General features: G+C 46.5%; 1 protein-coding gene across 1 annotated transcript in view; it reads right to left on the reverse strand.

The window, feature by feature from the left end:
- The window catches only part of MMP24 (matrix metallopeptidase 24), a 40327-nt gene extending 20536 nt beyond the window's left edge, over window positions 1–19791 (reverse strand). Inside the window, exons 1-4 of the mRNA XM_054274382.1 lie at window positions 19693–19791; window positions 17173–17321; window positions 11116–11232; window positions 8807–9111 (exon numbers count right to left, since the gene is read on the reverse strand). Of these exons, the coding sequence (XP_054130357.1) occupies window positions 8807–9111; window positions 11116–11232; window positions 17173–17321; window positions 19693–19791 (670 nt within the window). The remainder of the gene's footprint in view (window positions 1–8806; window positions 9112–11115; window positions 11233–17172; window positions 17322–19692) is intronic.
- Between the last annotated feature and the right edge of the window lie 3628 nt (window positions 19792–23419).

The raw sequence follows: 23419 nt of genomic DNA on the forward strand, positions 1-23419 counted from the left end.
ATGTCAAAATCCAGAGTACTGGGTGTCATTTCCCTGCTGATGCTACAATCTGCCTCTGATGACTCGCAAACTCTTTTCAAGAATTCCTCTATTTTTATTTTCATTTTTCCTGATGGCCTGTTGTTTTTCTCCTCTGCCCTTCAGCAAGTGGAATGACACAACTTTATTAAAGACACGGCTCTGTTTTGGCTCATTTCACATCATCAGTTTCTGCTTTACAAAAGGAAAATGATAAAAAGAGAATTTTTGTTGGCTCACCTTGATTCTTGTGACCTGTTTTTTTCCACAGTTTTGTTTTTTTTCTTCTTCCTTTTTAAGGGAATGACACACCATTTTGGTCCTTACTGGCTCTTTCCTGTGAATCCCAGAGTATTTAATTCACTGTGAAAAGAAGTAAAATACTTAATTTTGGTTATACATAAATTAATAGGACTGTAAATACCTACATAACTATATTCATACTCTGTGTATTGAAAGACTAGTAACAAATGCAATGGGCTAACATTTTTCTTTAAAAAACACTGTGAACTTCAGGTATTGACAAGTACCATCAGGTGTATTTACAATTACAGTGTTTTGAACATTTGGAATTTGGAGGTGACCGTTATTAATGAATCTCAGCTGTAATCAATAACTAGCACTGCCAAGCTTTAAAATCCAGCCTGCATTGTGAAGCCACTGCCCTGTTTGTACAATGACAGCAAACACACCAAAAGAAAGCATTACTTACAGAGAAGCTGTCCAGGAGTGGAGAGGAGAATCTCAAGACAGAAATCTTCCCCGTGTGCTGATGGGCTTCCTCTCTTCTCCTTCAGGTTGACAGGACAGGGATATAATCTCAAACTGCTGCTGATTTAAGCTGCCTGATTTGATTTCTTTTTATTGTGGCTGGTTGTCTGGAAATCATGTGTCTATATCCTTGCACAAATCTGTTCAACATTAGCATAGGATGTGAGAGAGCTCTGGCTTATGGGAAGGAGTCTCTCTCCAAGCAGCTAAAGGGTGAAACCAGTTAAATAGGTATGTCCTGGAGATTAAACACTGAACTTGTCTTCAGTGAACAAAATACCAAGCAACAGCATGACCTAGTGATGTATAATCAAAAGGCATGAGAGAATAAATTGAAATTTTAATACAATTTATGCCCCACTTGACTTCCAACGTGTACATGAAAGTCTTCCAGGTCTTCTGTGTTAAGGGACACGTGAGTAACTTCAAAGCAGCTCTGGTTTTTGCTCTGGAAAACGCTGATGCTCATTTTCAACAACAGTGTCAAAAGCCTGAAAAATAATGATGGATTCAAAATGCCATTTGTTAGAACAAAACTCTTTAGATGTGAACATGTTCTGTATCTGAGAAATCAAAGCAAGAAAATTAAAAATCTACTTAGCAGCCAAACAGCACAAAAACTGCACATGTTCTCTGTAGATTGCCAATCTCAGTACCTCTGTAGAAAATGAACATGAGAAAAAGTGGTAAAATAAGTAAGAAATGAGACATAGTGAGGCAAGACGCAGAGAAAACAGGAATTAATCAAGGAGAAAAGAGTGCCAAGTTCTGGCAATTTGCTAGGTGAAGGCACAGGGGTCAAGGTGCATTTTCTTTTCAAGCAGGCACTGCACTTGCACAAGTCAGGTAAGTGGGGAGCAAGCAGAGTAGAGAGTCAGTCTAGGAAAGTGGATACCAACACAAATCTCAAACACAACAAGAAAGCTACAGCTGGATACTCTGCATTCCTCTTAGTTCCCTCCCCCCACATAAAATATCACAACTGTAATCAAAAAAAACAAATAGGATAAATCATGTTTAGCCAGCAGTGTTTCCAAAGTGACTGGAAACACCTGGAAGTCTTTGATAAAGAAGAATTGTATGACTAGTTTTTACCTAGAAAAAGCCAAACCTACTGACACATCCCCCCTAAATACCAGAGAATCTGTTGGATATGTATGTTATACATTCTATGTTTATAGGATTAGTCTAGTCAATGCTCCAGAAAACTTGTACATTCAGGCATGGAAAAAAAAAAAAAAAGAAAAAGGAACAGTCAGAGGTGTTTCTTCAAAATGATCAAGCAGCTGGCAAAAAATATTGCCAGCTACCTTTACATGCACCTGTGAGCATCACCAGTCCTCCCTCATGAGCAATTTCAATGTTAAACAGTCCTGTTTTTAGAAGGGAACTAGCTGATAGAAACAGAGAATTTTATGAGCTGAATACCTTGTTAGGGCTCAGAGCTGCCATGAGAAATAGCTACAATTTGCTTTCAAGTTCTAGGAACTCAAATTGTGTCTATGGCAGCGCTAAAGAATTATGGAAAAATGTAGATTGAAAGGCATGGCTGGAAGTCACCAAGTTTATCTTTCTCCTTCAAGCAGGACTAATCCCAAAACTACATCAGGTTGCTCAGGACATCATCCAGCCATGTTCCAAAAGTCTCAAAGGATGGAGTCCCCACAGCCTCTCCAGGTGCAGCCTCTGAGTTCTACCACTCTGCAGCTGAAGAAGTTTTTACCTTACACCCCAGGTGGAGCTTTTCTTGTTGCAGCTTGTGCCCCTTGCCTTTTGTTCCTTTTTCTGTTCCTCCATCTCCAAGAGAGTGTGCCTCCCTCCTCTTCCTAATATCTCCTCAGGTGGAAGACTTTTATTAGATGCTTCCTCCCCATCCTCCTTCTCCTCACTAGACTGACCAAGCCCATCTCCCCTGGTTTCATCTTGCTTACAGGGATACAAATGTCCAAAGAATCAAGGAGGTCTGTGATGTTAATACTGACAGGACAGAAAACAGAAAACCTCTAGTGAGACAGTGCTTTGAACACACTGACCAGCAAATGTTGGCTTAAAGCTCTGCATTCCTCAAACAGGCATGTCATGATCACTGGCTGTCAGTAAGCTCCAAAATTAGCTTTTCCAATCAAAATTTTCTCCTTCAGATCCTTGCTGAATATTCACATTCGTCAGCCTAGACAATATTTGGCTGTCCTGGAAAACCTGGTCAGGCTCCTGAACATATGCCATGTCCAGATGGTGACTCCAGGAGTGCTTGCTCTGCTGTGTCCACTGAAACAATGCTTCTCCTTGTGGCAGAATCATAGGGAAAAAGCTGCCCAGTTCCTCTGCTCTGTGGCTAACAGAACCTTCCCAAAGGTGCTTCAGGCCCTTTTCCTCCAGAGCTCCTGTGCTGAATTAGCACTGAATTAACTGAAGGTGACCTGGGAGTCTCATCTCCTGTGCTGCTTCTGCCAGTGTCCTGCAAACTCTGGCAGTATTTTTGGTTGGCTTTCTCTCAGAAGCCAAGAACAGGAAGCTTTCCAAAGAAATCTCTGCAGGAACCCACTGGGATCTGTGGGGGACACAATCAGTTGCAACAATTATAAGATTTGTTTACTTGCTGTTAGCAAAGCTCAGCATTTCTTGCCAACATCTAAAAAGCTGCCACAGTGGTCATCCAACATTTACAGAGAAAACTTGGTACAGGTGTGGAAGAGAGGCACTGGAAGATGAACCCTGTGGTCTGTACAGTGACCACACAATGTGAAGCTGAGCCACACTGGAGCTGGTACAGAAATAATTCATCAGCTGTGGGTGTTTCCTGAAGGAGCTGAAGTGGCTGCCCTGGGCACACTCCCAGCCACAATGCCACATGACAACAGATGACAGGGAGGCTCTTAGAGGCCAACTGTGGGTATGGTGAAAGAAATAAAATCTAGTGATCCCTGGCAGAGTATGGATACCCCAGGTCTTACCTCACCTTAGTATTAAAAAGATTCTCTAATCTAGCTGCAGGGGGTTGACAGACACCACAGATTTAGTGGTATGGTGTTAGTGACATGCATAACAGCAATGTATTTTTGTTTTTAAAACAGCAGGAGGGAGATTTCCCTGGGATTATTATTAATACTGTTTGTAATGTTAAACTGGAGATAAAAATTTACTTTCTGTAATTAATCTGGATCAAAATAATGTTTGAGTTGTCAGAGGTGTGTAAGAGTTCTAAGTGTCATGTGGATATTTAAAGTGACAGAACTTTCAGTCACTCAGGATTCCTTTTCAACTCTGGAGTTACATACATCTATAATTATTATTTCCATATAAAGGCTAGCAAGTGTTCAATGTGGCCAGTTAATAATGTATTCCATGCATCTCCTCTATGCTTGAGCCAAGTTAGGAGCCAAGGGAGAGAGACCCCAGCCCTGCCAAGTCTGTTCATCAGTGTTGTGGTTTGAGAGGAAGTGAATTTTTTGGTGGGGGGGAGGAGGAAATGTTTTTGGAAGGTTTTCATTCTTTCTGTGTGCTTCTTTTTACATATAGTTGTAAGTTAATAAAGTTTTCTCTTCTTTATTTCTAAGTGAGAGCCTGTTTTGCTCTATTCCTGGTCCCATCTCACTGAAGACACCAGGGAGAAGTTATTTTCATGGAGGCACTCACATTGTACCAGCATCAAACCGTGACAATCCCCTTTCAGGCTTTCGCTGCCTGAGCAACGTGTTGGTGCTGTGAGTCTTGAGGTGAGCAGTTCAAAGCCTGCTTGGTTGTTTCTACAGCACATTTCAAGTAAAAAATGCCCAAAACCTCAAGAAAGGAGAGGAAAGTCTGGTGTTCTTTTGATAAAACCAGCACTGGGAACTGAGGCTGTGCTGACACGTGCAGGTTCCAAATGCTGCATGTGAGCAGCCAAGAGAGAGGGGCCCCGTGGGCAGGGAGCAGCTGCACCCCAGGTCCTGCTGAGGGACAGGGACCCCAGCACAGCCTCACTGCCTCCAGCTGCCAGGCACCAAAGCCCAACAGGGCTGGGACCAGCTGGGCAGCCAACAGCTGCTTTCATCCCTATTGAAGAGCACATTCCAGGAAAATCACAAGGTCAGTCCCCACCACTGTGACCGTGCCAGCTGCTCCTCATGTGGGGTTCTGTAGATGGTTTATCTCTAAATGTGCCCTCTCTTTTTCAGCTGCATCTTGTTTGCTGCATCACTTCTCTGATTTCCCTTGTTTCCTCCAAATTCCAACGTTCTGCTTCATGCTTCGAGCTGCTCTCATCAACATTTTCATGGGAAAACAAACAAATTCTTTATCCCATGGTCCCAGTTAATAAGAGTCACTCCAGGAGTTCAACCTCCTACCTGGTTTTGCCCATCTTCATCATAAGATTATCTAAATTAATCTTCCAGAGTTTACTTATGAGAATGCCAGAGAAGGCAGTACAATTATGAAGATAAATCAGCAACCATAAATGGAAAGTACAGTCTTACTTGGCTAACGAAACTGAATGTCTGAGTGGAACTGTAATATCCAGGGGGAAGGAAACTTTGCATTCACTTTGAAAGCCTATGCAGGGGTCACTCTTCACAGCAGAAGAAAACAGAAAGGTTGGTGCATGTGTCCCTGTTACCAAGGGCTCAAGAGGACAACAACAGCATCACAGCTACTATGATTACACCAATAATTTTAAGGGATGTGGTAGTGGACATGCTGCCCACAAGGGCAAAATCAGTATAATAATAACAATGCAAAGTGATAATGAGTATATAAATCCCAACTAAATATATCCTAGCTGGGATGATAAAGTTGTCAATAACCCCAGTGGATTACCACAAGGCCTCTTTACAAGACAGAAGCTTTCATCAACAGGATATACCACATTCTCCATGTACAAATTTGAGATGGCTGTTTGCATAGAAAGATCTGCTCAAATCAAATCATTCTTATTTTTCCTGAGTGGATGAAATTTCATGTGAAACATTTCACTTCTATCCATATAATTTGTTGCTAGTGAAGACTGCAAAGCAGCTCTTCTGTGGGGTGAGAGCTGCTTCCAAACACAGATGCACTGGATCTCTGCAGGTGCCACAATACAGTGAAACAGAGCAGACCCACAAAAGCAAGGATTCAGACTGGAATAATTGTAATAAAACTATACGAGTGAAAGGTCAGCAAAATGTTCTAAGGATCTATGGCAGCAGTTCCAGCATTCTGCTCTGCTGACAGGAGATTTACCTTCACAACTGCAAAGCTAAGAGAGCTCTAAGGTAGATGGCTCAACTTTTCCCTTCAACTAAGACACATTCTTGTCAGGAGTGAACATTTTACACTGTGGTATTTTGTGGGTTGATGAAAAGATACCACTGTTACTTCAATCTTACTTCAAGACTCTTATAATCATTGAACAGATACTGAATGGCCAAGCCAGTTCCTTTTTTGCTACATTTATTCATGTGAATAAATGAGAGCTTTGCTAATGATTTTTGGTAGGGCTTCTTTTGTTCTTTTACTGAGGCTTCTTCAATTCCAGCCTGATCAACCCCGTTGCCAGAAAATACATATCTTAAGGACAAGCAAGATCATATTTGAAGAAACACTTCCTGTTAAACAGATTATATTGTCCCCTCTAATAAATTATTTTCAATGAAAACTGGCAGTGAACTGAGCAAGAAACCTCTGACCAGGAAGAAACTCTTCAAAGCCTTCCTAAAAGCATTTCAAATAGAACACATCAGAGGTGAGAACCTGAAGCTAGTGAGTGCTCCAGTGACAAGGAATAGTGAAACAGAAGGAAACTCCTCCCTAAAGAGGCCTGCATCACCCAGGGAGGAAGCAGGACACCTTCTCAATTGCACACCAAAAATAAGGATGCAGGCAAAACCAAAAACAACATGTCTATAATGCTCTGACTACAGCCTTACCCCTGTCACCTTCAAAACCTCAAATCTCCTTCTACCACCAATACTTCCCACAGATGGAAGGGTCAAATACAACCCCACTATTCTCAGCTTCCTCACTGGTGACTTCTGAAAAGAGCCTGTGCAGCCCAGTCTGTGCAGCACAGTAAATGCACAGGTGACATCCTCTGAAAAGGAAATCTCAATTCCTCCATCAATTCTTACACAAAGAGCACACCAGCCCATCAAATACCAATTCGTGAACTTTGAGGACACCACTCACGACAGTCACTCAGAAGCAGAGAAATACAGCATGTTTTTAAAAGAGCCACATGGATAAGAATAGCATTAAAAAGCTTTTATAAAAAGAGAGACACTCTACTCATTGTATGCATTGCACTCAAACACCATCCTAAAAACTGCATCAAAAAAATCCTCAAAGAAGTGACCACCTATGGTGGAACATCCTACCAAGGGATGGAATATTTTCTGCAGAGCCATCCCTGCCAGCCTTTAAGCTGGCAGCCAACCTTCCTAAGCTTATCTCAGAAGGAAGCATTTTGTGCAGAAAATGAGAACAGAAAAAAGCAAGAACAACTTGTCAAAACCTTCCCTTCCACCTTCCTGCAAGGACCTTCTACCCCAGACACCACCACCCCCAGGTCTCATACAGGAGCTTTCCTGGGAAGTCATATCCAATACCTGGGGCTCCCACGCTGCCACAGCGGAGCTCAAATAACTGCTGAGACCAGACTGGAGTGGCACAGAGCACTGGCACACACAAACACACCTCACTGCTGCAGCTCTCACACAGAAACCACTCAGTCTCTGCCCGTCTGTCACTCCTGATCCTGGAGGGAGCCCTCCAGCCACAAACCTAGGAATAAAACTTGCTAACATTCCAAGACAGCAAAACACAGCTTTTCTCAGCCACATTATAATTTCCCACAGTCTCCACACCCTCCCCCTCACCACACCCCACCTCCCTTTCTCAGCCTACACCTCCTGCAGTCATTTGCACATGCCAGGAAACATTGCTCCTCTTTCCCTACAAAGACAAGTATTGTCTCATCTCTGCTTTCCCACAAATCAGCACTCCCGCGCTGAACCTGACAGCTCCATTTCCTGGCAGAGATGATCTGACACCAACTCTCAACTCTGAGGGACTTTCCCCATTTGCAACCCAGTCTGAAAGCAAGCTGTCACTTTTAAGCCAGGCCTGAAGGTGGCTTGAGTGCCTGGAAGCTTTTTATTGTAAAACAACACTTTTTGGTCTAAAGAAAGACATCACCTCTGCCTATGTCCTTAGGCATCATGGGCACAATACTGCTGCTTTTATATAGTTCAAAAATCAAGACATATTTACAGTCCAAGTAAACTTTTAGTCCTTATCAAAATTTAAAACATGATTTTGAATCCCCAAAGGCTTAAAGACACCTCGTTCTTCCCAAACCATTAGGACTGTGGAAATTGGAGAGATATTTGGTGAGGCCACTGTGAAATTCTGATTATCAGCCTAAACTTTTTACAAGACATCACTACCCTCAATCAAAGGTTTGAAAATAGAACAGAAAGAGCTCATTGCCTTTAGAGAGTAAGATAAAGCTAGAAAGATGCAGAAACTCTTCATGCTTAATAAGATAAAAAGAGTTGTCCCAATCACCAGCCTCCCTTAACTGATCAGCCAGCCCCAAACTGTGACAGAATAAGGAATTCCAGAGTGTGAGAAAACAAATATGGATCAAAACAAATTGGCAATTCAAAATGTCTTCACTCTCAACTTTCTATTCACCTTTACAACTAACTTTATTTGCCCTTGGAAAGTATTCCATTTGATACAATTTCAACACCATTTTATTCATCTTTTCCCTCCCAGAGCTGTGGTCTTTGTAGCAATTAAGGCTCAAATCTTGAGAGATGTAAGAAGCCAGCAGACACACTCTTCTCTTCACTCCTAAAATTCACACCATGCACAGCCACAAACAAATAAATACTATCGTTTTCCCACTTAAGATAGAATATGTATTTAGAAAGCACCTGAACCAATGTATGGGAGGTGAAAGCTCCACCAAGCAAATACTTTCTAGTTGAAAGCCTGTCAGTGTGTCTGCATCCAACTTATCCTTGCTGGGAAAGATGACCTGCACTCTTACCATCATGGTTAGAATTTCCCAGGGTCCATGGCTCATCTGAGTCAAAGTGAGTGTCTCCTCCAATTCCTGGTCCAGGAAAGTAAGCATGAGCCAGGAATCCACCTTCTCCATCAAACGGAGAACTGTCTCCATGGAAACCAGAAGCAAAAAAGATCATAATATCTGCCTCCTTTCTGTCATTTTTAATTTCATGGTAAGGGACCTCTTCAAAGGTAAGTGGTGTCACTCTCTGCCAAACATCAAAGGCCTGACGAATGGCTCTCCTGGTATCGATCTCGCCAACCTTGGGGGTGTAGTTGTGTACACTGTGGGAATGAGAAAGAAGGGATGTTTCAATTTGCAGAACTCATTTGAGACTTATCAATACATAACCACACAGTTTCAACTTCCCACAGGAAGTTTTTTTAGTCTGTGCATGCAAAGTTTGGCTGTTACAAAGAAAGTTACCAACAGAACTACCACCCTGATCTGAATTCTACATTTATTAACAAGAACCTTCATAATGCTTTGGTTGATTTTGGATCGCTTCCTAAAAACCTTTCAAATCTGGGTGTAGACAGCTGAGTAACTTTTTTTAAAATGTAAGTTACTTCAGATTTTGTCTGAAGTTATGCTAAGACGGAATCTACTACATGAAAAAAACGGATCACTAAAATTCATTTTGAGAAACAAACTTGCAGCAAACTACACAACCTTACTTATATGACCTGCTTCATTCTCCAAACTACTTAAAATATTCTAGAGGTCATAAGGGTGATGGATCTGCCAGTTTTGTGCAGCTCAAGTCCATGAGAGCTAAAGATACAGAGTTTGGGGAGAGTAAGGGGCATTTAACTGCACCTAAATGTCCCATAATTCTAAACCTTATGTTAAAAATACTGTTCATGAGATGCTTTGTGCATGTGCACATAATAGCCTCATGATCTATTAAACTTGACTTGGGGAATATAAAGTATCTATGCCATGGGAACAATTTTCAGTCTTTAATGAAGCTGGCTCAATTTAATATAAACACACGGTAACACATTCAGTGGTGAATCCAGACACCCATCACTTGAATGCACACAACAAATACTGAAATTGGAAAGCCAAACAACTACTGGTTTGACAAGGGCAGCAGTGCAGTCATCTGCCAAGCTGCTTCTCTTGCTTATGCATATGCTTAAGACTTATTTTATTTATATGACTCCATACCACTTTCCCCTATGGTCCAGAAAAAGGTTAGAAGAAGGATCTGATTCTCAGACCTTTGCATACAGAAGGCGTCCCTTTACAATTTGAGTTAAAGCAATTATTATTGATGGAAGCTTTGAACTAGTGCCCAGAACTAGTCCTTCCTCCCAGTCTCTGTAGCCCCTCACTGTAACTTGAAGCATCCTCCTCCTTTCTCAGAATTCTTGGCAGAAGAGACAGAGGGCCCCAGGCCCTGATCCTCTTTCCCTTCACACCATCATGTTCTTTCCTACACATTCTGGTACTTTTCCTGTGCTGGTCACTCACATTTCTACCTCTTCACTACACACCTTCTTTCTGTCTTAGTCTTACCCAGATCTTCTCCTTAATGACTACATCTCTAATTTTCACTCCTTTGCAATCTCCTTTCTCCCCTCCAAACAATATAAAAGGCTGCAATTTCAACTAGAGGGTGGGTTAGTTTTAATTTGAAGTGACATTCCTATTGCCAGGAACCTCCACTGACCATTTTTGAGCAACTGCCTTCCAAAAGCTCACAGCCTGACTGACTCAGAACACCCCTCTGGGAAACAACTGCCCCTCTGCAACACTCCCCTGACACTGTAGCTCACCCCAGCTGGCCTAACCTCAGCTGGCCTAAGTCTGGATAAAAGCAAGAGTTCTACTACAGGAGCAAAAATAAAACCTCTGCAAAAATAAATGTTGCAAACCAATAGAAGGAGAAAGCATCTCATCCCCAAACAGTGATGTTCCTTTTGCTTTAATGGTTTGTTAAAGGTGACACATGATCTAAAGGCTAGAGCTTTAGATTTCTAATAGAAGAAAAAGGGCCTTTTACTAAGATTTTTCTACCAAAATGACACAACTGATGGCTGCAATTCAGGTGCCTTTACTGATCAGTTATTTTCTAATAAATAATAACAGACTTGATAACACTCTTCAGTTACTCCAGTGCTCTGACAGTATTGTCCCCCATCACATTCTGAGAACCAAAGCCCAGACTAGACATTACAGGGAGGATCCAGCTTCAATTCAAAAGTACTTACAAACTCTGCATGCCAAACCAGTCCAGACCATTTTTTCCCCATCCAGAAGGGGAAGGGAGGGGGCTGTACCTGTAGGTTATGTGCTTCTGTCTCCACTTCTGGCCGGTGAGCGCGTACCGCTTTTTCCTCCGGCTGCGACGCAGGTGGGGATGGTCCGGAACTCCGCATCGAGGCTTTTTCATCCACCTGCAAGTAAAGGGAACAAAACAACAAGCTACACTAAGAGTTTGGAAATGAGATTCCAAACAACTCAGGGGGTGACCTCTGAGAGATGGCCAGTGCTGACAGCAAGAAGGGTTCAGTCCTCCCTTTGTCAGGTTTGTCCTCTGCACAGGGCTGTGCTACCCACCTCTGCTGGCAATCCACACACCAAAACCACTTCACTTTTCCTTGTGGAAACACAGAGCCCAGATCAGGCAGTCCCTATGTTCAACAAGAGCTCAATCACGATAATGCCACAAGAGACCCAAATCAAAATCGCAGGTGGGTGTCCCCTGGGATCAAACTCACCCATCACCCACTGGATCCACTCTCCATTTGGTAAAGCGTCCTGTGCCACCGAAAAAAAATCCAGTTCATACCTCACTAGGTAAAACTGAACAAGTGCAAACACGGCCCTCCCAGATAATAACTAAGGCTTTCACCTGGAATGACCAGAACAGATCCCTCCAGTCTCTGGATCACACACACCAAATTCCATTAGGTTCTCCCCATAATCCCTGACTCTTGATGTCACTCATGATGCAGAAAACTCTAATCTCTACTGCCAAGAGCAAAGTCCCTTGCACAGGGATCCAGGCAGTATTATCACAGAAGTCCACTCTCCTTCCCTACCTCCTTTACCTCCAGCCCTTGACAGATCTTTTGTTTCTTTCTTACAGCAGCTTGGGGGTGGTCAAACACTCGCAGAGGTTGCCCAGAGAAGTGGCAGAATCTCCATCCGTGAGGATATTCATGACCCAACTGGAGATGGTCCTGGGCAGCCTGCTCTAGACGTCCCAGTTTTAGCAGAGGGTCAGAGTAGATGAACTCAAGACACTCCTTCAATGATTCTCTGACAAAATCAAGGAGAAATAGACTGTTCCTCAAATTACACTTGTTCATGCGGATACACTCCAGAGAAGCCAGAAGTGGCTTATGGAGGAACAAATCTGCCCATCACTGCATGTGGCAGCTGGGGAAGAAGGAGACAAGGGCAGAGGCTGAGGAACTGCAGGTACTAGTCTCCACAGTGCCCAGTCACATCCTCTGAGACTCTGCAGTGCATCCCAGGAGAGCAGAGCCCAGGAACAACACAAGCAATCTCTGGCCAGAGCCTCCCCTTAAGCAGACTGGCACTGCCTCAGCCACTGGACTTCTTCAGGCATTTCATGCATTTGATCCACTCACTCGGATGGCAAAGACAAGTGACACAAAGCTCTTAAGAACACTTTGCAGGACATGCCACTGAAAAGCATTCTAGCCGGTGCTGGCCCATTTCTCACAGGACACCAAATTCTCTCCCCCCTCCTCAATAAGGTTTCTCCCACATCCTTGGTTATCCAGGGGACAATTTTTGGCCTCCAAATACAGACACTCCTCCATCAACTGCAGCCAGCCAATGGCAAGCAGTCCACACTTGTGCCTAAACAATGTACATCTTATTCACCAAAAAATATTAACCCCAGACCTTCAGGAAGGGAGAGTCTCCCATCACCAGTAGATGGTTTACAAGACTTTTGGACACCTTTTAAATTAAAACCAACCAGACACACAGACACTGTGCCTCAGCAGAAAATTCTTTCAGAACACACACACCTGCTCCCTATTCAGGCAGCCATGCAGCCCTTTCCTGCTTCCACTTCCTGTATGTAATTCTGGTTGCTTATAAATTTCAATGCAGTCATCTGTCATCGTCTCCCCACCAAGAACAGAGCAAATGGGAGCTGTTATACACATTGCACTGTACCTGACAAGAACCCAAGCTGTGTATATAAAGCCAGCACAGATCTTCCCCACTTACATCACCTCACATTTATCAGCACTGTATATCTTTCAGAAATCCAGGCAACCTGTGGAAATTGGATCTGTCTTGCCCACACAACTGCTGCCACCTTCAAATAAAATCAGTACATCTAAGATTTGCTTTTAGAAATATCAATTCAACCTGAACACACTGTGTTTTTCCAAGTGTCCTTTATTTGTGCTCTTTTGCATTGCTTCTAGCACTTTCCTAAAGAGACCTCAAGCTTTCTGTCACCTGTATTCTCCCAGATTACCTCCTGAGTTGTCAGGGTCTTTTTCAGTTCCACTCATATGTTATGATACAATGTTTTCATCATAACCTTACACAAGCCATAGTCTCAATCAGGTTTTCACCGCTTGAGCTTCATGGGAACTCCAGTAGCCTGAACACCACCATCATCAGGCCCTGACTACAGTCAGAAAATGACTTTCTGTTTTATACTTACCAGTATCATCTGGAAGATAAAGAATTAACACAGCAGTACTACCAAACCAGCCTGCACATGTAGAGAAGTCACTGGGGCTGTCCAGGGCTGTGCTGACACACCAGCAGGACCTCACACCTCAGCATCTGTGTCCTGTAAGAACACCTTGCCAAGCTCCCAACACTTGCCCTGTGCCCAGATGGCCACATGAATTCACCCCCACACAGCTCAGCCCATTGTTATCAAAGCCAGAACTGCACAGAGACCCCACAGAAAGTGAATGCCCTCCAACAGCCAAATTCCCTGCCTGTCTGCCAGCTCCAGGTACAGGCACAGGAGCATGGGGCTGCTCCAGAGGAAGCTGCAATACCAAACCCTGGGCCTTCAAGGACTTCTTGAGTCAAAGCGTCCAAGGCAGAGCTGCTGAGACTCATGCTGCCCATGGCCCCTAACTCCTCATTTAAACTATATAAATACCCCATTTAACTTAGGCCTGTCTGAACCCCCATATTCCCCCACAGTTTGTTCCAGAGCTCAGATACTGCCTGTGTGAAGCCAAGGAACAGAGCTCAGCTACCTGGTTGGAGCTCAGCAGCACCCGAGCTGTCGTCAGCCTGAGCTAATGTCAAGCTGAGAATGTTTATCTGGATCAGTTCCCTGCTTCAACTTACTTCCCAGACATATGGGGCCTGCTCTCATCACATGGTACAAATGCAGCCATCTCTCCTCCTCTCAGCAGAGCAGGTCTGTGGCAAAATATCCACAAAGCTGTAGCTGCTGCTGCTAATCATCTGTAGCTGAGCTTTATGATAGTCATTCTCTACTGAGCAGTTTGGATACCCCACTCTATTTCCAGGGGAAATCATCACATCAGAAACAACAAAAGACAATTACTTGAAGCAAGATTCAGATACTTATGGTTATCTGAATATGGTTACTTATGAATCCCTCTTTATTTTTTTAAATGGGAACACCACTAACACTGGATCATCAAAATTTATACTTGGCACTCTTGAGGCACAGACTACTGCATTCCTCCAGCTGCTTGGCATCAGGAAACAAGCAATTTCCAAAAGCAGTGACATCCAGTTCTTGTCCAGATACAGCTGCTCTCCCCAGCTCAGGCTCCAAGTCTTTCACAAGACTCTCCTAAAGAGAAGGAGCTGTCACTCTCAATCCCCTACTCTTGAGCTGGTGGGAGTGGTATCTTTAAACAGCTGTGGTGCACCCCAAGGTGACAGACCTGCACAACAGGCTCCAGACAAAGCACAAGATGCTTCCAACAGAAGTAAGATCATTTCTTGGTTCCTTCTAAGGCCATGTGATTGACCATGACAGAGACAAATCACCACTTTTGTTCAGCACTATTGTGCCTTCTCTCCAGCATGCTCCAGGATTATTTCCTTGCCCAGCTGCTCACAAAAACACAGTTCAGCCCACCAGCTGCAGGCAGACACAAGATTTGCTGAGGCATCATCAGTTGCAGGGTCTGGGGAAGCTGTTTTATGCGTTCTCCCTGCTCTCTTTACAGGAAACTACTTATCTTCTGCTGAATGGACCCCCACTCAAACTTCCTTTTGGGTACTAAAAAGCATCACCTGTGGTGATGCTCCTTTTCATCTCCCACTAGCAGCACCTGCATGGTGGCTTCCACATGCTTGGGTACCAATCTTGGAGGAAAAAACAAGCTCCAGATTTGAGGGCATGTGTGAAAGGAGATAAGAAACTTTAGGCTTCCATACTAAGTGTAAATAACTCTGATTCTTAAAGTCACTTTAAAGAGACAGAACTTATGACACTGACAGAAGTGACAGAAAAATTCCTAATTGGAATCTCAAAACTCCTAACACAGACTGAAACAATGGCTCAGTGAATGCTTGAGTAATTCAGAGCCCTTGGAGGCAGGCTGCCTTGCCAGCTCTCTTCCTCCTGCTCAGCTTCCACAGCCAGGTCTGAGGAAGTGACAGCCCAACACAGCCCAGGCAGATGCCCCTCCAGCTCAAACGACAGGCTCACTGCTAACAGCAATCTGGACCTCTTTTCCCCTTCATCCAAATTCTAGGCAAATTCCACCCTGCCATACAACATATGGACCCACTGACTCAGGACAGATGGAGGCAGAGCAACCCAACATGCCTCCAAAGCACACCAGTGTTTGGCAGGAGCTGAGGTCTCAAGTTTTCGAGACTTGAGTTTCAGAAGAGGGAACCATCTGGGTTTTCCACTCATCAGCCTTTGGGTGTTCATGCACTGATCAAGCCCTGCCCATAAATACAAAGTCTTAAAATGTGGGCAATACCTTCCTTTCTTTCAGAAAAACTTTTACTCATTAAAGCAGGGACTCCCACTCGCAGTTTGCACCCTTCCCCTATCACCCACAAGGCAGCAGAAGCAGCTCCTTAACTTTCCAAACTAGTACCCCAGTATCACAGTCCCTTCTTTCCCCATCCCTTTCCAAATCATCAGCATCCCAAATCCAAGCTTCTACACACCAACTGCACACACAGAGCATTGCTCGATGGCTCTGCTTCAGCATTCACCTACAAACCATGTTATAAATAGCAAAGAGATCTCAGAGGAAAATCCCCACCTTTAAAAAGCACTTTGTTTTCAAGTCATTTGAAAAGCATACAGGATTCTCTCTGCTCCTCAGTGGAGAACAAGGGGCTTTTCCTGTGAGCTAAAGGAGAGAATGCTACATTCACTGGAGAGGTAGTCCCAGCCCAGGATGATCCCCTCCTGCCCAACTCACTGATTTCTTCTCTTTCTCCCTCTTCTTGCAGTCTGGAAGGCATAAAACCAAGCCACTTTGTTCTTTACTTTGGTTACTTTTAATTTGGTAACTTTATGGCCCTTTCTTTTGGGCTACCACACCCCTTTTGCCAGCAGGACGCCCACTGAGGAGAGATGAAGAACCAGGCAGAGCATGCTCTGAAAGGGTCTCCTAATGTAGCAAGGCAGGGCCCAAGCAAGTTCCATCAGACTTTCTCTTTTTGCTCACCATGAGATGCTTTTTTCCCCAGACAGCCTCAGTAAGACCTTCTCTGCATTCTGCTGTAGTTAGCAGATGCTCCCCAGACCAACAGCAGATGGATCCAGCCGCTACACAACACCCGGCAGCCAGACAAGGAGCCACTTCCACACCACCCTTTGGAGCCCACATTCAAGAGAAGATGAAAAAACAAAGTCCCTCCAGCCCTGGCAATTTACACCAATGCATCTGAGCTATCAAAACCCTGACCACCAACAACGACGCATGGCCAACATCCAGCAGAGAACATCTAATGTCCAACAAATGGCAACTGTGGGCAGCTAAGCAGCCTTGACTACCATCATCATACTACAATAACTCACTTCAGTTCAAATTATGGATCTCCACAAATAACATCTATGGAGATGCACAAATACATTAATTAGGAAATAGATTAGAAGCCATTTCTGGAGCCAGAATTTTAACCTAAATTCAGACAGAGATGGAAGTAAATTAAAACCTTGATGTCTTCCACTTTCAAAAGCTCACAGGATTCACGCTTTGATTGTGCACCAGCAATGGGGATCTCTGCTCAAAGAACAACAGTAACAAGAGCTTCTCCTCACACTCACAAAAAATACTGTCAGTATGAAATACATATTTCATACTGAAATATGACAGTGCATTAAGAAAGAGAAAGACAAAAGTAGCCTATATTAATCTTACTCAAGAGTTGTCTGGTCCAAAACTCCTGTTACTGGGATTCCATAAAACTGTTGCATAGTGGCAACTGCAGACTGCACAGCTTTTCCTGACTGCAAGGGAGACATTTGGCTGTCAGATGGAAGTAAGTAGCCATAAGTTTTTAACCAACCCTGAAAAAGAAAGAAACAGATGGTAAGATGCCACAGTAATTTTTCAACATAACAGTTCAGAACATTTCCTCAAAAGAAAAAGTGACAAACTAGCCCAAAATATTCAGTCATCTCTCTTTTTTTGGTTAGGTTTGGTAATATCAGATGATTCCTAGGAAGGGCTGAAGACCCAGCTTAATATCACCTGTCCTGACAGGACAGGTAGACCTGCCACTTAAAAATAAGCATCATCTGTACTGAGTAATTGGGGCAGACTTAAATCTTTGGAGCACCAGAAATGCCCAAGAAGCTTTGTTGTTGTTCCAGGGACTTCCTGTGCACCCTGTCCTCTTGCCACCATGAGACTCCTCAGTCCCCACAGCAGCAAGCTCCCAAGAGCCCACTACACACTGCTGTCTGTGGACCATCATTCCAAGAAAACAGCTTAACAGTCCTGAGAAATCCCTGGAAACACAAGTTCACCTTTGCATTTGCAAACGAACACAGGAGTAATTCTAAAAAAACCCAAATGAACCAAAACAAACAAACAAACAAACAACAGCAACAAAATCCCCAAAAAACCTAAAACACACACAAAAAAATCAAGCAACCTGATTAGGTGGGTGTTTCCTCAATTAATAGCTAATACTAGCCAACTGTCAGAACAGGAAAATAGCCAACTCTCCTCAAGGAGTTCTATCCCTTTTCCCTGCCTCCACCTAAAATGCAGCCTTAGATAAAACTGCATATCAAACTTGTCAAAATGCTAAGGACAACATTTTCAAAAACATACAATTATTCAGGATCTTTTTCCTCTCCTGTCGTCCCCTCCCTCACTTTGATATGAGGAGAAACCAGAACATTAAGTAACAATAACAACAATAGCAGTAGTAGAATAAAAACTTGTTTTCATTAACTTTTCTCCATAACTTTTCGTGCACACTCCCTAGTGCTTCATTCTTCTGGTTGATTCAATTCTTAGACCAGGATTATTATGAGACCAGCATATATCCTGTAAGCTTTTCCCCAATCAATGTGACCCACAGGACAGTCCTCACCACATCAGCACTGATAAATCATCTGCCTGACCTGCTCTCCCACTGACAGCATGATCGCTCAGGGAAGGGGGAGGGAAGATGCTTGCTCTCCCTTAACATAACACAGGAGCAGGAAAGGGGCTCAAGTCAGGAGAAGCAAAAGTGGGAGAACAATCCCTGTTTCTTTGTGGCAACAAGGAGATGCCAGAAGCCATTAGGGAGAGGGAAGGGCCCTGCTTCCAAAGCAGGAGAAAGAATCATAGAAGGGCTAGAAGCCCATCTCATTCCACTCCCCTGCTGTAGGCAGGGACATCTGCCACGATGGTCTTGTTGGGTGCTTCAAGCCCTGTCCAACCTGGCCTTGGACACTTCAAGGGATGGGGCAGCCACAGCTGCTCTGGGCACCCTGTACCTCCTCACCCTCACGTTCCTTCCCAATATCCCATCTAACCCTGCCTGCTGGCAGTAGGAAGCCAGTCCCTGTGTCTGTCCCTCCAGACCCTTGTCCAAAGTCCCTCTCCAGCTCTCTTGGAGCCCCTCTAGGCACTGGAAGGGGCTGTACTGTCTCCTCAGAGACTTTTCGTCTCCAGGTGAACATCCTCAGCTCTCCCGGCCTGGCTCAGAGCAGTGGAGCTCCAGCTCTCGGAACATCTCCATGGCCTCCTCTGGCCGTGCACCAGCAGCTCCCTAATGGTCTTGCGTTAGGAGCCCCCGAGCCGGAGGCAGTGCTCCGGGTGGGGCAGGGAAGCGACACGAGAGCACGGACCGGGCATGCCCAAGTTCACCAAGGGCACATACAACGCTACTAAACTCAGACATCACCAATGGCTTCAGACAAAGCCAAGCTGCAAAACTGCTCCAAGACCATCTGCTATCCCTGCCTTGGCCTCTGACAAGCACAACAATGCTGGGACACTTCATTCTAACCAACATTAGCTCGCCTGGAGCAGCGAGAGCACAGTAACCAAAACAGCTCGGAGCGGGGCTGCCCTCGCGTATAACCTCGTTAGCTCCCGGCCGCACTCGGAGGCGGCAGCGGGAACGGGGCACCACACGATGGCCACCCGGACACCCCGAGAAGCTGCTCCCGGAGACTGAAGCTTATGATCACACAGGAGGAGTACGGCTGCTTCTCCGGCCGGTCCCAACCTGCCGAGGCGCGGCCGGAGGAGCTGTGCCCGCACACCCGAGCTCAGCCCGGCCCTGCGGGAGATGATGGAAGGCTTCTGGCGGAGGAGGCGGAGGAACCGCTGCCCGCCCAGCTTTCCGGCCCACCCCGAGACACCCGGCGCACATCGCGGCCCCGGGACGCCGGTGGCAGCGGCGGCCCCGCCCGGCCCCGTTCGCGGACCTACCCGGCCGGTGCTGGTGTCGGCGGCGGCGCGGAGCAGCGCGCAGAGCAGCGGCAGCAGCGGCCCCGCCGCGCCCAGCGCCCGGCGCGGGCAGCCCGCCATGGCCCCGGCGGGGCCCGGGCCCGGCTCGGCACCAGCGCGGCTCGGAGCGCTCCGGCCCCGGCGCCGCGGCTGCGGCTGCGCGGCTGCCCGGAAGGAGAAGGGGGAAGGGGGACGGCGAAAGAGGAAAGGGAAAGGGAAGGCGGGCAGCGGAATCCGCTGCTTCCTCTGCCGGTCGGCTGGGGGCTGCCCCGCGGGGAGTGCGGCCGCGGGTCGCCGTGACCGGCCGGCGTGTTGCAAGGAATATGCAGAGTTTTCTTAAGAAAGGCTGTTACACGGTGTGACCATCTCCGGAGAGAATGTGATACCGGCTGCGGGTAGCCGACAGCGGGGCAGCTGGACGGGCGGTCAGCAGGGACATTTCTCAGGGAATGAGGCCTGTGTCGTGCAGATATTTACTAGCTCTAGTTTGTGGAAGGCCTTCCCAGATGAACTGCTATGTACCAGAGGTAGCGGGCGGCGGATCAAGCTCAGCCACGAACTTCACCAGTCTCTCTCCTTCCAATTGCACCCCATTTCCCAAGACACTTCCAGCACATCAGGATCAGCAGGACTCCCCCTGACACCTACACAACCAGCCCCATCTCTCACAGGCTGCAGGAGCCCTTCCCTCCTGCCAGGCCAAATCATAGCTCCCTCCTGTTCCCCCGCAGTTCGGTCTGCTTGCAGGGAGGGAATTGCTTGCTGCAGGCAGCCAGTTCTGCCCCGGAGCAGCTTGGCACCTTGGAGCCTCTTCTCAGCCAGGTAAGCACTGAACAGTACCAGCAGCCAGAAGATCTTCCCTCTGCTGCTTCAGCCCAGCAAAATCACTCTTTGTTCTGTTCTGAGTTTTCTTTTTTTCATGTCCTCTCCTGGAATAGGAATGACAAGCCCACATTCCATTTGGGCCATACCGTGTAACCAGAGGGACTGTGAGGATGGAGGCAGGCAGCAGTCTGTTCCTCTGTCCCCTCTGACCACCAGCCCCTGCCAGGACTTTGGGCAGAGAACTCCTTCCTCCCACTCTCCCTGAGCTCCTACAGTTCTGCTCTGTAAACTTCATTGTATTTCTCTGCAGGGACAACCCTATGCTCTCAACAACACAGTCTACGCCAGCTGACATGGAGCTTTTAGACGCTTCTGAGAATCCTTACTGTGACCCAAATGTACTACAAAGCTGAACTGATCTTTTTTTCAAAATTCTAGAACTACAGAGGTCTGATTAAACCTTCCTGGGGGTGTGAGTTAAACTCGTTTCTGCTCAGCAAGAAATGAGTGTGCCCTGCGGGGGCTCCTCACGCCACCACTCTGTCCTGTCTGCAAAAAACGAGGTGTTACAGATAGGTTTGGATTGGCAACACAAGGGACAGTTGTTCACAGCTCGATGGGCCCATGGTGCCTCAGGCCATCAGCGCAGAGATGCCACCTCCAGGTGGGCACGAGAGCCAGGGCTGGATGTAAGCATGGGCAGCATCTCCCAGGTTATCCATGATTGTGAGACGGGAGCTGCCATCAAGCAAGCTGAGCGGGTGAAGCCCCTGTGGTATGGGGCCATGGTTCCAACAGAAGTATGGCCAGGCCTGGCAGATTGACTACATCAGGCTGCCTCCAACCCGCCAAGGCAAGTGCTACATGCTCCCAATGGCAGAAGCCAGCACTGGATGATGGTTGGAGACCTACCCTGTGCCTCATGGCACTGCCCAGAACACCATGCTGGGCCTTGAAAAGCAGCTCCTTTGGAGGCATGGCACCTGCGAGAGAACTGAGTCCAACAAAGGGACTCATCTCAACGACAGCCTTATCAACACCTGGGCTAGAGAACATGGCATTCAGTGGGAATGTCACCATGCACCAGCAGCCAGGAAAGGTCAGCAGTGCAATGAACTCTTCAAAAACACATTGAAGGCAATGGGGGGATGGGACCCTCAAGCAGTGGGAGCTGCATTTAGCAAAGGCTACATGGTTAGCTAATAGCAGAGATTCCACCAACCAAGCTGGCCATGCCCAATGCGAACCCCTGTGCACAGCAGGTGGAGACAAAGTTCTGGTGGTGCACATGAGAGGGGTGCTAGAAAGACTGTCTCGAGCAAAGACAAATGCACGTGTGGGGTTGTTATAGGTAAAAATTACGTTAATTTAAAACAGGATATAGTTCAATTATATTGTATTAATTATGTTCTATTATTTGTGTTATGTTAAAGGGGAGGGGCTTATTAGAATGTGCTAGAAGGGTCCAGGGTTTGGTGAAACAGGGGTCTGATGGGGCAAGGCAAGGTCGAAGAGAGATTGGATGAGACATCTGACCAATCATTCGAAGCCCTGCAGAAACGATTGGTCCAGAATGAACGGCGGTAAAGACCAATGAGAAGCCTGGAAATGGACCAATCATCATGAGGATCCAAAATGCACCAATCCTGGACCCGAGGGGGACTACAAATGTGGGGAGTTCATTTGGGTCGGGGTTCTTCTTTTTTTGGGGTACTTGTTTTTTGGGAGAACCCAGTGCACTTGGGGTGAGCGCACTGTTTTCATTTTTGGCTCGCTGTGTGGGTGCCTGGGCTTATCCTGGGCACTCCGTTCCTTGTAGCTATTTTAATAAACGAGAACCTCATTCTCTGGAGAAAGTTTGGCCTCGTTCATATCCATAACATCTTTTTTGGGGGCTCGTCCGCGATAGGCCATGCCCCGAAACAGTCCGGGGTAGCCCAGGACCTGGGAGACGCGTCCAGCCACCTTTTTTTTTGGCTGCCAGAGACTGGAGTACGTCGGACTGCAGAAGGGTTTGCGCCTATACCTGAGGCTGCAAGGAACACAGCGACCCAAAAGGTGAGAGCTCTCTGAGAGGGAGCGGGGCTCACGTTGCCTCAGAGCAATGTGAGTGGGGTTGAAGGCAATAGGGGGTGCGAAGTGCGTGTGAGTGAATGAGATGGGGGCTGTGAGTACAGACCCCCGAAGCGAGTGCAGTGCTCCCAGTAACGGAGGGAAGTGAGTGTTGTTGTGGAGTGTGTGTACCCCTATGGACCCCCAGGAGTAGGGGAGACGGGGAGTACCCACCTATAGCCGCCCTTACCCGCTCAGGCTCCCGTTCCTCCAGTGATTGGAGGCTCCTAGGGGTGGTTTGAGCCATTGGCCCGAGTTGTACCCCTCGAACTAGGATCCCATTGGGGGGGTCATAGACGGGGACACACTCGGTACCCTGAACTAGGATCCCATTGGGGGGTCATAGGGGTACCCGAGGGGGGTTAGTGGGGCGGACTTGCCCAGTGAGGGGTAGAGCTCCGACCACTAGCTCAAACCACCTGGAGGGCTGTTCCTCAGGGATAGACCGGGGGAGTCTACTCTCTGAGGAACTAGGACCTTGGGCGTGGGAGAAAATACTCCTATACGGAGACCACTGAATAAAGTGTTCACCGTGTAGGGGAGTGCCCATTTTCTGAGGCCGGGGAAGGGGAAGGTGCCCAACCCAAGGGGAGTAGGGTCCCCTTGAACCAGGACCCCAGTGGAAAGGGGGTCATAGAGGGGAAGTAGGCTCACCCTGAGCTAGGATCCCAGCTAAAGGGGGTCGTAGGGGTGGCTGAAAAATACTTCACAGGGACGGTGACCCACAGGGGGGGAGGTGGGCCACTGGCTGTGGAAGGGCCCTTTCAGTCAC

Source organism: Melozone crissalis, unplaced genomic scaffold, assembly GCF_028551555.1.
Source record: "Melozone crissalis strain CALT ecotype California unplaced genomic scaffold, PUWL_Pcris_2 ptg000017l_1, whole genome shotgun sequence".
Lineage (NCBI taxonomy): Eukaryota > Metazoa > Chordata > Aves > Passeriformes > Passerellidae > Melozone > Melozone crissalis.